Consider the following 12882-nt stretch of genomic DNA (forward strand, 5'->3'; position numbering starts at 1 on the left):
ACAAAGAGACAAAACAACTAAAACAACACATGATCCTTAATGCTGTAATGGACACTGTTGAAAAAATGTATGAAACTTGAATGGGGGTCTGTGGATCATATGGCTGTGCTGGATCAACGTTAATTTCCTCATTTTGAAGATTGTGTTGTTATGTAGGAGAAAGTCCTTAATCAGAGGAAAGACATTAAATTCAGTGATGGGCCAAGAGGTTGGCAATTAAGTCTCAAATGGTTTAGGACAAAATATTCTTTATAGTGTTCTTGCACCTTTTCGCTGAATCTTAAATTATTTTGAAATAAAAGTTAAAAACGTCTGAGAACTCTGCTTCTGCTGTAACCACAGGAATCTCACTCAGCAGAGACAAACAAAGGCCCCCACCGACTCTTGCTGATTCCCACCCTCCAGGAGTAAAGCGAGATCGGGACCAGCCGTAGAGTTTGCAGGCCCAGGGCAAAATGAAAATATGGGCCCCTTGTTAAAAGTTTATTAAGAATTTCAAGATGGCAACAGCAGAGAATGAAACCAAGCACGGCCCTGGCTGCCCATGAGGCTGGCCCTGTGTGGGATGCATCTGAAAGATGGGAGTGGGGGCCCACCTGACACATCTGGCCTGCCCCATTCATGCATTAATTTGCTTATTCATCCCCTCCACAAATATGTATTGAGCACCTGCAAGGGGCCAAGCACTCAAGATACTGGGATATTTCCATAAATAAAGCAAAAGTTCCTGGCCCCAAGGAGCCGACATCTTGGCAGAGGAGACAGACAATACATAATCAACAAAATAAATACATAAATTATACAGTATGTCAGAAAGAAAAGAAAAACTAAACCAGGGAAAATGGGATCAGGGGAGCAGGGTGGGTGCAGATTGCAGTGTTAGATCAGGTGGTCTGAGTGGACCTCAGTGAGGAGAGAGTTGAACAAAAATCTGAAAGGGGCACAGTTTGGCTGCCCTTCAGCCCCAAGTTCTTCTAACACTCGGTGACTGAGGTCGTCTGACCCTGAGTTCAGATCCCCTTGAAGAACACCTCTTCCTATTTCTCAGGGCTCGCCCTGCCTAGCCATCCCTTCCACACCACGTGGGGGCTTCTGGCACACTATCTCTGTGCTCTGTGCAGAGGTGGGGCCACAAGAGTATAACTGGCCCATGTCATGGCCTGGGTGCCAGCACCTGAGCATGAGGGCTCAGGAGCAGCCCTCCGGGAGAAGCAAGAAGGAGCAGCAGCCACAGAATCCCAAGACCACCAAGGCAGCCCTCCCTGGGGTTTCCTGAGCATCAGCTACCTCCACCCTTAGGGCCGCACACCAAGCTCCAGAAGAATTGGCAACAAGCTGGTGGCTCCAGGTGCTTCAACAGACATCCAGCACTGAGCCAGCTCCATCTTTTACATGCCCATCAAAGACCCAAGGAACATTCCAGGCAGCTCAGAGGACCTAGAACCCAGGATCTAGAACAGATCTGGCCACCAGGGGGCAGTCTCCAAGGTCCGCTGCTTCAAGTCCAGGGGTGGTTAATACTCGAGACCCCTAGCTCTACTGGGGATCTAAAGGAAAGGGGGCATGTCTGTGGGCCCCACTCAGGGTCAGGCCCTCCTACCCTCACCGTGACCTCATGGCCTGTCCCCTTCTCCAGACATAACCAGAGCTGAGAGTTTCTTCCTGTGGGATGGATGCAAGCTCCACGCTCTCCCAGACCACATGACTTTGGCCTGCAGCCCTCAGGAGAGCCCTCTTTAAGACCGTCCACATCACGATACCCACATGACAGCCCCTTTCCTCAGGTCCCCAGCACCAGCACCAGCATGAAGACATCCTATCACAAGACCATTATCAATCAGTCAGTGTCCACCAGAACACACTGCCCTGGAGCAGGTAACCTCAGTCACCCAGGTCTGCTATCTTGAGGTCACTGTCAGCAATATCACAGAATTCTGGCAGGTCCGATCTGGTCCCCAGCCTAGGGCCCAGGAAACCAAAGGCAAAGATAGGGGACAACCTTATCAGATCCTCCTATAGGCTATATGGCCAGGCCCCGGGGACCTTCACCCACCCCACCACGCTCAGCTGCATTGCTTGCTGCCTACTTCCTGGGCCACAGCTTTCTAACGCTGAGCTTAGCAGGAGCAAACCCTAGACCATCCCACTGGCACCTGCCCTGACACACACTTCACATTGTTGTTTGTGCTGCCAGTCGATTCCAACCCCTAGCAGCCCCGTGTAGAGCAGAGCAGAGCCCTGCCCAGCCTTTTTGCACCATCCTCTCACCTCCTGATGCTGTATCAGACAATGTTCCACTGCTGTTCATAAGAGTTCTCAGGGCAAATTTTTTCGCAAGTGGGTGGCCAGGTCCTTCTTCCTTGTCTGTTTTAGTCCAGAAGCTCCACTGAAACCTGTCCACCATGGCTGACCCTGCTGGTATTTGAAATACCAGTGGCACAGCTTTCATTATCACAGCAACAGGCAGCCACCACAGTATGACGACCAGATGGGTGGTGTGGTTCCCTGACCCGGAAATGAACCTAGGGCCCCAGGGGTGAGAGCACCCAATCTTAACCACTAGACCACCAGGGCTGGCTACACACTTCATGGGTGGACAGGAAAGTCCTGTAGGCGCCTGGGTCTTAATATTTACCTTCCCCTCAGACAATGCCCAGCAGCTGGCAGAGGGTGAGACGTGGTCCTGAGCTGAGGTCCGGGGGCTGGCGGCATTTTCAGACCGCTAGAGGAAAACTCGAGGGTTCACCGGAGCTCTGTGTCTGCCCACCTCCAGTCCCTGCTCCCAACACTCAGTGCCCTGCTGGTCCACACCCCTGGGTGTCATGTGTTCCTGTCACCCAGCCAGTTTCTCTTTCTGAGCTGACTCTGGCTTTTAAGGCTGAGGCAATTCCGACACAGTTTTCCTGGTGTATCCGTCCCCTCATTAGCAAGCCGCTCTCAAAATACTTTTGCGAGTATGTTACTTCTTTCCTCCATGTGTTGCTTTTCTCCTCCAGGACAGGGGTCGGGGTTTCCCCTTCAGTTAGAAGCTGTCTGAGGATAGATCTGGCGTCTTCTCAGGGCACACGGCCGTATCAGAAGGGACTCGGGCAGGAATACTGAGGGACAGGCAAGTGGAGTCCAGGCACAGCCCAGCCTGCAGCAGGGCCTCCCTCGCGGCCTCTCCGGGCCCCTCCTTGTCCCCTCAGTCCTTCCAGGGCCTTCTAAGGATCCCACAGGCCCTGTCTGCACTCCCGTCACTCCATCAGCAGGTTCCTTCGCCCTCTGAGGCAATCTGAGCCACAACCAATCGGGGACACCTGGCATGCTCTGCCCACTGGGCCCAACCCAGAAATCGGCCTCAGTGAACAGCCAGTGATAATCCTTGGCTTCTGATGGGGCTCTCTGTCCCTTCTGAGCACATCCCCCATTCTCTGTGCCTCCCACTGCAGTGCAACCGGCCCAGGTCCCACGGGGGAAGCCCCAGCTCAGAGGGTCTTGGGACCTCCCTTGGGCTGCACTGTACCTTAGTGCTACCACGGAGACCAGAAGATGCTCCCAGACTGCCCTCCCCACACACACAGGCTAGAACTGCTCCTAGCCAGCAGAGGGGAGGCCCCATGAACATTGCGATTTTTAAGAAATATATATTTGGTCATTCAGATGACTAAAATATATTTCTCGTGTAATATTTGGTCTTCATTCACAGTTCCTGGCTTAGAGCTCCCAAAACCCTTGGAATTTCCTAAGTGCTGAGAGTGACAAAGGTTTCTCTTGTTATGTTAATGAGGTGACTTTTGGACCCACCTAAGGAGGGGGGCTGGTTGCCAGGAGAACCAGCTGTGTGATGGGAGGGTTGGAACTTCTGTCCCACCCCCCTAATCTCCTGGGAGGGGAGAGGGGCTGGAGGTTGAATCAATCACCAATGGCCAATGATCTATCAATCATGCCTATGCAATGAAACCTCTGTAAAAAAAAAAAAAAAGGACAGTTCTGGCGGCTTCTGGGTTGGTGAACACACAGAGACTAGGGGAGAGTAGAGCACTCTGAGAGCATGGAAGTGTGTGCCCCTTCCCCATACTTTGCCCTGTGTATCTTTTCCCTCTGGCTGTTCCTGAGTTAGATCTTTTTAAGATAAACCAATAATCTAGTAAGTAAAATGTTTGCCTGAGTTCTGTGAGCTGCTCTAGCAAATTAATCGAACCTGAGGAAGAGGTCCTGGGAACCTCTGACTTATAGCCAGTCGGCCAGAAGCACAGGTAACAGCCTGGGCTTTCGACTAGTGTCTGGGGACGGGGAGGTCTTATAGGACTGAACCCTTAACCTATGGAATCTGATGCTTTCTCCAAGTAGATAGTCAGAATTGAGTTGAATTGTAGGCCACCCGGCTGGTGTCCAGAGCACTGTTTGTTGGTGTAGGGAAGACTAAACACACACACACACTTTGGAATTGGGTCCAGGAACCTAACATACCCCACCTCTCCCAGCTGGTGCTCAGCCCCGGGCTAAACCAAGCAGGGCCCAGCCCTCCTCTCCCATCCACCACCTTCTGGCCCTCACACCCCCTTCTTGGAGACATGGTTGGTGAAGGCTTGGCAAGCTCCGCAGACAGCCAGGGGTACCAACCTGGGGAAGAGAAGGCAGCAGATTCCCAGCTGGTGAGCAGGAAGTGCAGCCAGAGAGTGGGAACAGAGAGAGAGAGGAGGAGAGACAAGGCATCCAGGAGATGGTCACCTGCCTGGCTCAGCCCCAGAGACAAGGACCAGGTGTCTCAGGGGCTGGATGGGCCTCTGAACTTGGAGGGGAGCAAGCGCAGGAGAACTTGCAGGAAACAGCAGCGTCATGGATGCATATAGGGCTGTAGCGGAGAGATGTTTGAGCAGCTTGGCCAGGAAGCTAGAAACTGGTTGGAAGCACTGGGGCCCAAAATACAGCAAAGGAGGTAGCCCATCCCTGAGATGCGATGGAGACACAGCGAACAGATCCTCTGACTCAATTGTCACCAACTAGTTACTTGGAGGAACTCAAGGGTGGGTTTGGATATTTTAACTATTTTTCCAAATTGTTCTTTTCCTGTTGTCATGTTAATGAGATGCAGTCACCAACCATCCTGAACCAGACCAAGCTTCACCACAAGAACTACGCGTTTGACCTTTGCCTTATTTTTACTGCTAAGATCTCTCCAGGAGGAGCTTGGGTCTTATTGCCATGACCTGCAGTGTATGTGGAAGCATGTTCTCCAACTGAGCCTGTGCAAGCGAATAACCCACCTCTCCTTTTTGAATATTCATTCCCCATCCGAAATAAATGTCCCTGCTTCTCTTTGTTCGGGAATTCCATGACTTTGGAAATGATTCCTCATGGTCTCCTATTTACTGCAAATATACTTTACTTTGTGTGACAACTACTTCTGCTGGAGAGTCTGATTTAACTCGCCAAGAGGGAACCCACTCAGGTTTGCATAACAGTTCCAGAAGTCCCTGGAGTCCTTTTTCACTATAGGGAGCATTAGGGGACTGGAGAGTTCAAAGGGAGGACAAGAGGGGATTCAGGAGGTGATGGAGACAGGCTGGGTGAATACTGCACTGAACCAGAATGTTCTACCAGTGAGCACTGTCTGAGAAAGGAGCAGACTTTCCTGGCAAGTGGCATCTCTCCATCAAGGAAGCATCTCAGCCATCACTGGCCTAAGACGCATCAGGAGAAAATTCCAACATAAAAGAGCAGCGAACCAGGAATCCGTTCAAGTCCCTTCCACCTGAGAGTATAGGAGATGCATCCCCTGATTCGTTTCCCGATTTGGACAACAATTCACTGTGTGACTCCAGTCAGTCATTCTCTTTCTCTAGCTCTCAGTACCCAGTAATGGTTCCCAGAGCTCTGGCCAGACTGGCCACTTCCTGACACGAAGCTAGCCAAAGGCCCCCAACCTCAGACACACACACACACTCCACCGGGCAAGGTAGCCCCACTCTGTCTGAGAGAACTCAGCCCAGAATCCCCCAGGGCCCCACTGGGAGGAAATATTTCCAAATCGATAGTTCCTCCAGTGCATCCTGGGAGGTGGGGCTGACCCAGAGGGAAGGTCAGGAATTCTACTAAGCCAGGAAGAAAGAACCCTGTGGGTATATTTAGATCACTAAAAATAACAGGAGGCCAGAGATGAGGGCTGGGAATTGCCTGCGAGGACTGGGAGAGCACTGGGAAGGCTGGGGGAGGGGCAGGAAGGACAATGGAGGACAGGAATGGGGTCTGACAGGTCCGAGTGGGCAGGGGAGAGGGATGTCTGTCTCCCTTCCCTTGTGATCTGTGACCCGGATGCGTCAGTCCGGATCTGGAGAAGGCAGGGTAGTAAGAGAGGGCTGCCAGGGATGTTGGGGGAGCCATGACCAAGGCTGCCCCAGAAGCTTGGGAAGACACTGGGTTTCTAGTGAAAAACCAGTTCCAGGAGGTGACCATGCCTCCCTCCAGGGCAGGAGTGGACCCCCGGGCAGGCCAATCTGGGGTGAGACAACACTGACTTGAGCCCACCAAGTGGGGCTCCCTCCCCTCCGTTCCCATCTCTTCTACCCCAGCGCCCCTCCCCAGCACCTCAAGCCCTGGCCAGGGAGAGCTCTACTGGGAGCTGGACCATGTCACACCTCCAGGGTCAGAAAGGCAAGGCCTCAGACCAGACACTGGTTTGATGCAAATGCCCGATGGGCACTTACCCCTGTGGGCTGCTTCTTGGTGTCCAGCAGGGGGGCATTGAAGCTGGCAGACAGACTGGGGGTGGCAAGGACCTCCCGGAGTGGGACCTTGGCTTCTCCCAGGAACCTGAAAGGAAAGAGAAGGAGAATGTAGGAAACTAGCCAAATGTGCCCAGCTCTTCTCCTGCCATAGCTCTCACCACCACCACCTCACAAACCCCACACAGACAAGCTGATTTGCCTAGAACACCATAGTCACCTAAGCCCCTCAAGGCTCCCCCCGCACCTCTGCCCCCAGTCACTCTGTGAGCTATCTCTGGGGGCCATGCCCCTCTCCCTGCACAGGAGGGATAAGAGATACCTTCCCTTCCCCCAAGGTCAACGTTGACCCCTTTCTGCCCCTGCTCAGGGGCCCAGCCCCGCCACCCCTGCCAGTCTGGGTTTCCCCACATAAGGGCTGTCTTGCCCATCAGATCTCGGCAATCCGCCAGACTAGCATCTGTGAAAGCAAGGGCAGTTTCTCCACCATCACATCCGCGTTGCTCATCTGACCCATGTCTACACAGGCCGTCTATACTGGTTTCCCAGGGCTCGGCCAGCAATGATTATAATTGAAAAACAAAGACATTCCTGTCTTCAAGGACAAGGAGAGAAGAAAATTGGTTCAGGGGAGACAAACCCCAGTCCTGAGAGAGGCGCAGGACCGTCACACCACACATACCCGAGGATGCTCTGATGGAGGGGAGGAGTCCCATAAACAGATGGGCTCTTAGGAAAGAGGGGGCACTGCGTGGTGATCAGTGAAGGGACCCCGCAAAGAGTGCCAAGGAAAAAGGTTGTGTTCCTAAGCTAAGAAATGGGCAAACTGCATTCTGCCCCTCTGCAGCGATGGGAGGACATCAGGGGCAGCGAGCGGCCCGTGTGGATCGGAACTGTCACCTGGTGTCTGCATGGGACTCCTGCGTGCTTCCTGCACATCACTGTCAGGCACGAACAGTGAACAGCCACAGCTGTGCTCTCATCACTTGCTTCTTCACTTTTTTTTCCCGATGGATAAACAGCACACCTGTTCTCTGGGACCTTCCTTTTTCTGGTCTCTATAACAAGTGATTTGAATATGGATTTTTATGACCTTATGAAATAAAACTTCATCTTGACCTAAATAGCTGATTTTTAAAACTGGCTGCTCACAATGAGGTACCACCTCACATCCATTAGGACGGCAACAATCAAAACAACAGATGTTGGTGAGGATGTGGAGAAATCGGAGCCTTTGTGCACCATTGGTTGGAATGGGAAAAGGTGGGGTGGTTATGGCAAATAGGATAGTGGGTCCTCAAAAAGTTAAATATAGACTCACCATATGATCCAGCAATTCCACTTCTGGGTATATACCCAAAAGAAGTGAAATCAGGGACTCAACGAGAGATTTGTACACTCATACAATAACAGCATATTCATAACAGCATTATTCACAATAGCCAAAAGTAGAAGCAACCAGTTCTCATCAGAAAAAGAAATTTTTGTAACTTTATATGGTAACAGATGTTAACTAGTCTCTTGTGGCCATCATTTCACAATATATGCAAATATTGAATCATTATGTTGTACACCTGAAACTAATATAATGCTATATCTTAACTATACCTCAGTTAAAAAAAAGATGGAAGTAACCCAAGGGTCTATTGACAGATGAATGGATGAACAAATGTGGTATCTGCATACAATGGAATATTATGTAGCCCTAAAAAGGAAGGAAATTCTGACACCTGCTACCACATGGATGAACCTTGGGGACAATATGCTAAATTAAATAAGCCAGGCACAAAAGAACAAATATTGTATGATTCCACTTAATGAGGGTCCTAGAATAGGCAAGTTTCTAGAGACAGAAAGTAGAATAGTTGTTACCTGGAGCTAGGGGTGGGGGGACGGGAAGTTATTCCTAAGTGGCCACAGAGTTTCAGTTGGAGATGATGATGAAAAAGTTCTGGAGATGGATGTGATACCGACCCTGGTATCAGTTTCCCCACATTAAACCCAGCATATATGGAGTTAAAAGTAAAACACCCATTCCCTGCTTGCTCTCTGGCTTCCTGGCTCCAGAATCCACTATTCTCCATGGAGACAGACACCATCAAGGACAAGCACCTGGACTATCTCCTCCTGCAAAGAGATACGGGCTGGTGGGAAAGCTGCTGACCAGCAAGGTCATGAGCTCCCTCCTGTCTGCAAGTAGTCTCAAGGCCAAAGACAGGCTGGTGGGAAAGCTCCAACCAGCAAGGCCATATGCTCCCCCTCCCCTACCTAAAGCCCCAAATAAAAACCCTTCCTTTTAGCTTTTTGGGGAGTTTGGGATTTCAGCGTTAGCTGCCCTCTCTCCTTGCTCAGCGCTGTGCAAAAATAAAGTTCCCACTTTCTTCCACGACCCCCAGTGTCAGAGATTGGCGTGCTGTGCAACGGGTGAGCAAACTCACTTCAGGTTCAGTAACAGAGCGTGGTGATGGTTGCACAAAAATGTGAACGTGGTTAATGCCGCTGAACTACACACTTAAAATGATTAAAATGGTAAGTTTTGTTATGTATATTTTGCCATGATAAAATAAATACTAGCTGCTTATGTAAGCTTATATGTGCTCAATTTCCCTAATATTTAAAGAGAGAGGTGTTCATTGACACTCCTTCCAGGGTTCTGAGACCCCTCACGATGCTAGGAGTCACATTTCCTAGAATGTGGACTGGTTTGTGTTATACTCCTTCACAGCACGGAGCGGGCAGGTACCACAGCTGACTAAACTGGGCTTCAGGAGTGTCTCCATCCCAGGGCCCACACCGGGGAGGCATCTGTCACCAGAGAGTTGAACAAAGTGTCCTTAGGACCCTGCATTGTCAAAAAGACCAGACAGTAGGTGTAGAGGACCCATGAATCCATTCGACATTGGTGACCAGAGTCACCCTGTCCTTCATGGAAAAACTGGGGCAGCAGAGTGGAGGGACCTGCTCCAGCAGGTGGACGGTGGAGCCCACCCTAGACCTTGGGCCTCCAGATTCCCTGTGCAATTCCTGAGCAGCAGGTCCAGTCGTCCAGACAGCCGAACACGCAGCTGGAGCTCAGGCTCGGGGCAGGGTCAGAGGGCACAGAGCAAAGTCTGGCCTCCTCTGCCTCCCTTTCGGGCCTCCAGCCCGCCCAGCCCCAACCCTGGAAAATTCCCGGAAGTGGGGCGGGGAACAATGGGAGGAAATGCAGCAGGAAGCCCTGGCCCCACCCCTGCCAGCCCAGACACCTCCAGGCAGGCGGCCCAGAGACCTTGGCCAGGAAGGACTACTTGTTATTTCCTCCCTTAACCGTCTCTGGGCCATGAAATGCCCCCACCTTCTACCTCTGCCATAGGCCCTGGGGCCAGGCCCTCCAAGAAGCTGGGCGGCTTCACAAGCCCCCACTCACCGAGAAAGAAAGGCTGGAGGCAGCACAGCAGGCTGCCTGTCGGAAAGCCAGAGCTGGCTGCCCAGGAGTAGGCAGCCCAGAACTGCTCTGGGAGGAAGGGCTGGGGGAGCAGAGGAGGGACTCCCCTGGGGTGGGACGGGACTGAGACTTGCTCTCGGGGAAACCCCGACTGCCACTCTTCATTCATTCATTCCACAAAGGATGGAAGATACCGGGCTTTACTCAGGGAGCCTCAGGCCTGGGAGGGCTCAGACCCTTGAGGAGACCCACCCCACCTGGAAATCAAGACTGAGACAGAGATCCTAGGGCTCAGGGGCCATCCACACAAGGGTGCTGCAAGCTCAGTGGGCACCAACCAGTGGCCGCATGTGGCAGACAGTATTCAGTAGAGGTCAGAGAGGCAAGGAAGGGGTTGCCAGGGGTTCCTGCACAGGCTGCCTCGGAGCCAGCTCTGAGTGTGCAGGCCCTGGCAGGTTGGAAGCAATCCCTGTGAGCCTTGACCCACCCCCTGCAACCTACTGATAGAAAAATGCCACTGGTTTCCCATCCTGCCCCGACCTGGTCATCTCTCCCGGCCCTGCTGTGGTCTGGAGCCGCTGGAATGTGGGGGCAGGGGAGCAAAGGGGCTGAGAGAGCCACTGCAATTGTCACGGGGGAGGAGAGGGCAGAGCAGCTTACATCCCACAGGGCACACATTTCTCCCCCGTGGGAAAAGAACCAGTACCCAAATTTATCATCCAGTGAGGCTGCTGTCCTGTTGGAGATAGGAGAAGAGCTATGGGTGGTGGCCTTCCAACCTGAACTTTAAGCAGAAAGTCAGAGGGCATGAATTAAGGTGCCCAAGTAAGTTTATTTTAATGATGCACAAGGAAATCTAAACAATTTTATTTGAAAATATTGGGCCATTTTATATCACCGTTTGTAGGAACAAAACACAGGAGGCAACCCACATGTCCATCAGAGAGGATGGGTAAGGTCAAGTACACCACACAGTAGAATACTATACAGCTATGACTACAATGGGCAAGTAAGCCATGGACTTAGATATGGAACATCTTCAAGATATACTGTTAAGTGAGAAAACAAAGAATGTATATAATATGCTACCTATTACTTAGAGTGCTCAGAATGCTAGACAGAAAGTAGAATGGTGGTTGCCAGAGGCTGGGGGGGAGGGAAGAGTGGGGAGTCTGTTTAAACGGGCACAGAGTTTCAGTTTTACAGATGAAAAGAGTTATGGAGATGGATGGCGCTGATGGTCACACAACAACGTGAATGCATTTACTACCACTGAACTATACGCTTAAAAATGGTTAATGTGGTAATTGTTAGGTGTGTTTTACCACAATATAAAAAAATTGATTTAAAACATGAACATGCTACCTGTCATGTAAAAAAGAGGAGAGTCAGAGTCTATATTGGTGACAAAGCAATAGTATAAGAACTCTGGAATGATACATAAGAAACCAAGAACAGTGGTTACCTATGGGGGAAGGGACAGAGCTGGACGGATGGGGGACAAAGACAACGGAATTTTCCCTGCCTTTTTTGTTTATAGTTTCTGTTTTTATAACCTCTTAGTTTACCAATTTGAAAATTAAATTTTAAAATGGAGCATAAAAAGTCTTTAAAAATCTTATAATTTATTCATTCAACAAATACTTACTTTGCACGTCAGGTGACATAGTCCCTGCCCTCCTGGAACTCACAGTCTGCTAACAGCTACCCTCCCATGGATGGAGTGCGGAGGAGATACAGCGCCGAGCACTTAATTCACACCACCGCACTTAAACTGACACTAGGCCTGTGGTAGGTACCGTCATTGGTTCAATCCACCTTATAGACCAGGAAATCCGGACCCGGGAAGGCGTTTGACCTGCCTGATTTCACGCAAATAAAAAGGCAGGCGGAGTCTGACTCCAAAGACTTTGCCTTGACGCCCATGCAGCGGGGGCACCCCATGAACCCCATGCACCCCATGGCGCATTGTGAAAGAAACAAAAAGGTCCTCGGTTTGCTCCATCCATGGAAAAGGGAATCCAGCCCATAAATTTGATCTGGTTCAATTAAAAAAAAATCTAATTCCCAGCTGTATGAATCATGCCTTTTTATTTTCTGCATTTTGATGCTTTGACGTCTGGGGCCTTGCTGACCCTGGAGGGACGGCCCCTCCCAGGCTAACAAATTCCTAGAGATGATAAATGACTCACCTGCGAGTGCACCTTTTATATGCAAACCAGCCAATCCAGAGCCCACACCCCACCACCTCTCCACAGGGTTCTCACTCCAGGGCACAATTCCCTGCCCAGGCCAGGTACCACAGCTCTGGACAGCCCTTGTACCCCACAGCTTGATGAAATCATTCAAACCAGCCAATCCTAAGCCTGCGTCCCCTGCCTCACCCATCCTTTTCCGAGGAAACCAGGAACTCAAGGCTCTTGCCCATACTTTCCCCTCACCCCTCTGCTCCTGACTGACCTGGTGCTTCCCCATGTGGCCTTGAATGGTGTGGCATGCCACCCAACTTGTGGGAACTGTGAGGATCAAACTATCCTTTCATAGTAGTCATCTCCTGATCTGTGGGCCTCACCATACCTGAATAATAACAAAACCTACATTTTAAAACACAAGGCTGCTAGTTCTTTGTTGGGGATATCAAGGGTGAATGGTCATTTTAAAAAGCTCGGTAATTAAACTTGTAGATAGGCTAAGCTCTCAGTTGAAGAGGAGGTTGGGAGGTCAAGTAGTCTCCACTATGCCTTTGGAGTT

At 50.9% G+C, this 12882-nt stretch overlaps 1 protein-coding gene across 28 annotated transcripts in view; it reads right to left on the reverse strand.

Moving 5' to 3' along the window:
• DYSF (dysferlin) overlaps window positions 1-12882 on the reverse strand; it is a 210030-nt gene that overhangs the window by 161338 nt on the left and 35810 nt on the right. For all 28 annotated transcript variants that reach the window (XM_070573811.1, XM_070573802.1, XM_070573806.1 and 25 more), the window contains exon 4: window positions 6690-6795. In XM_070573811.1, coding sequence (XP_070429912.1) covers window positions 6690-6795 — 106 coding nt within the window. The remainder of the gene's footprint in view (window positions 1-6689; window positions 6796-12882) is intronic.

The sequence above is a fragment of the Equus przewalskii genome, chromosome 14, assembly GCF_037783145.1.
Source record: "Equus przewalskii isolate Varuska chromosome 14, EquPr2, whole genome shotgun sequence".
Classification (NCBI taxonomy): domain Eukaryota; kingdom Metazoa; phylum Chordata; class Mammalia; order Perissodactyla; family Equidae; genus Equus; species Equus przewalskii.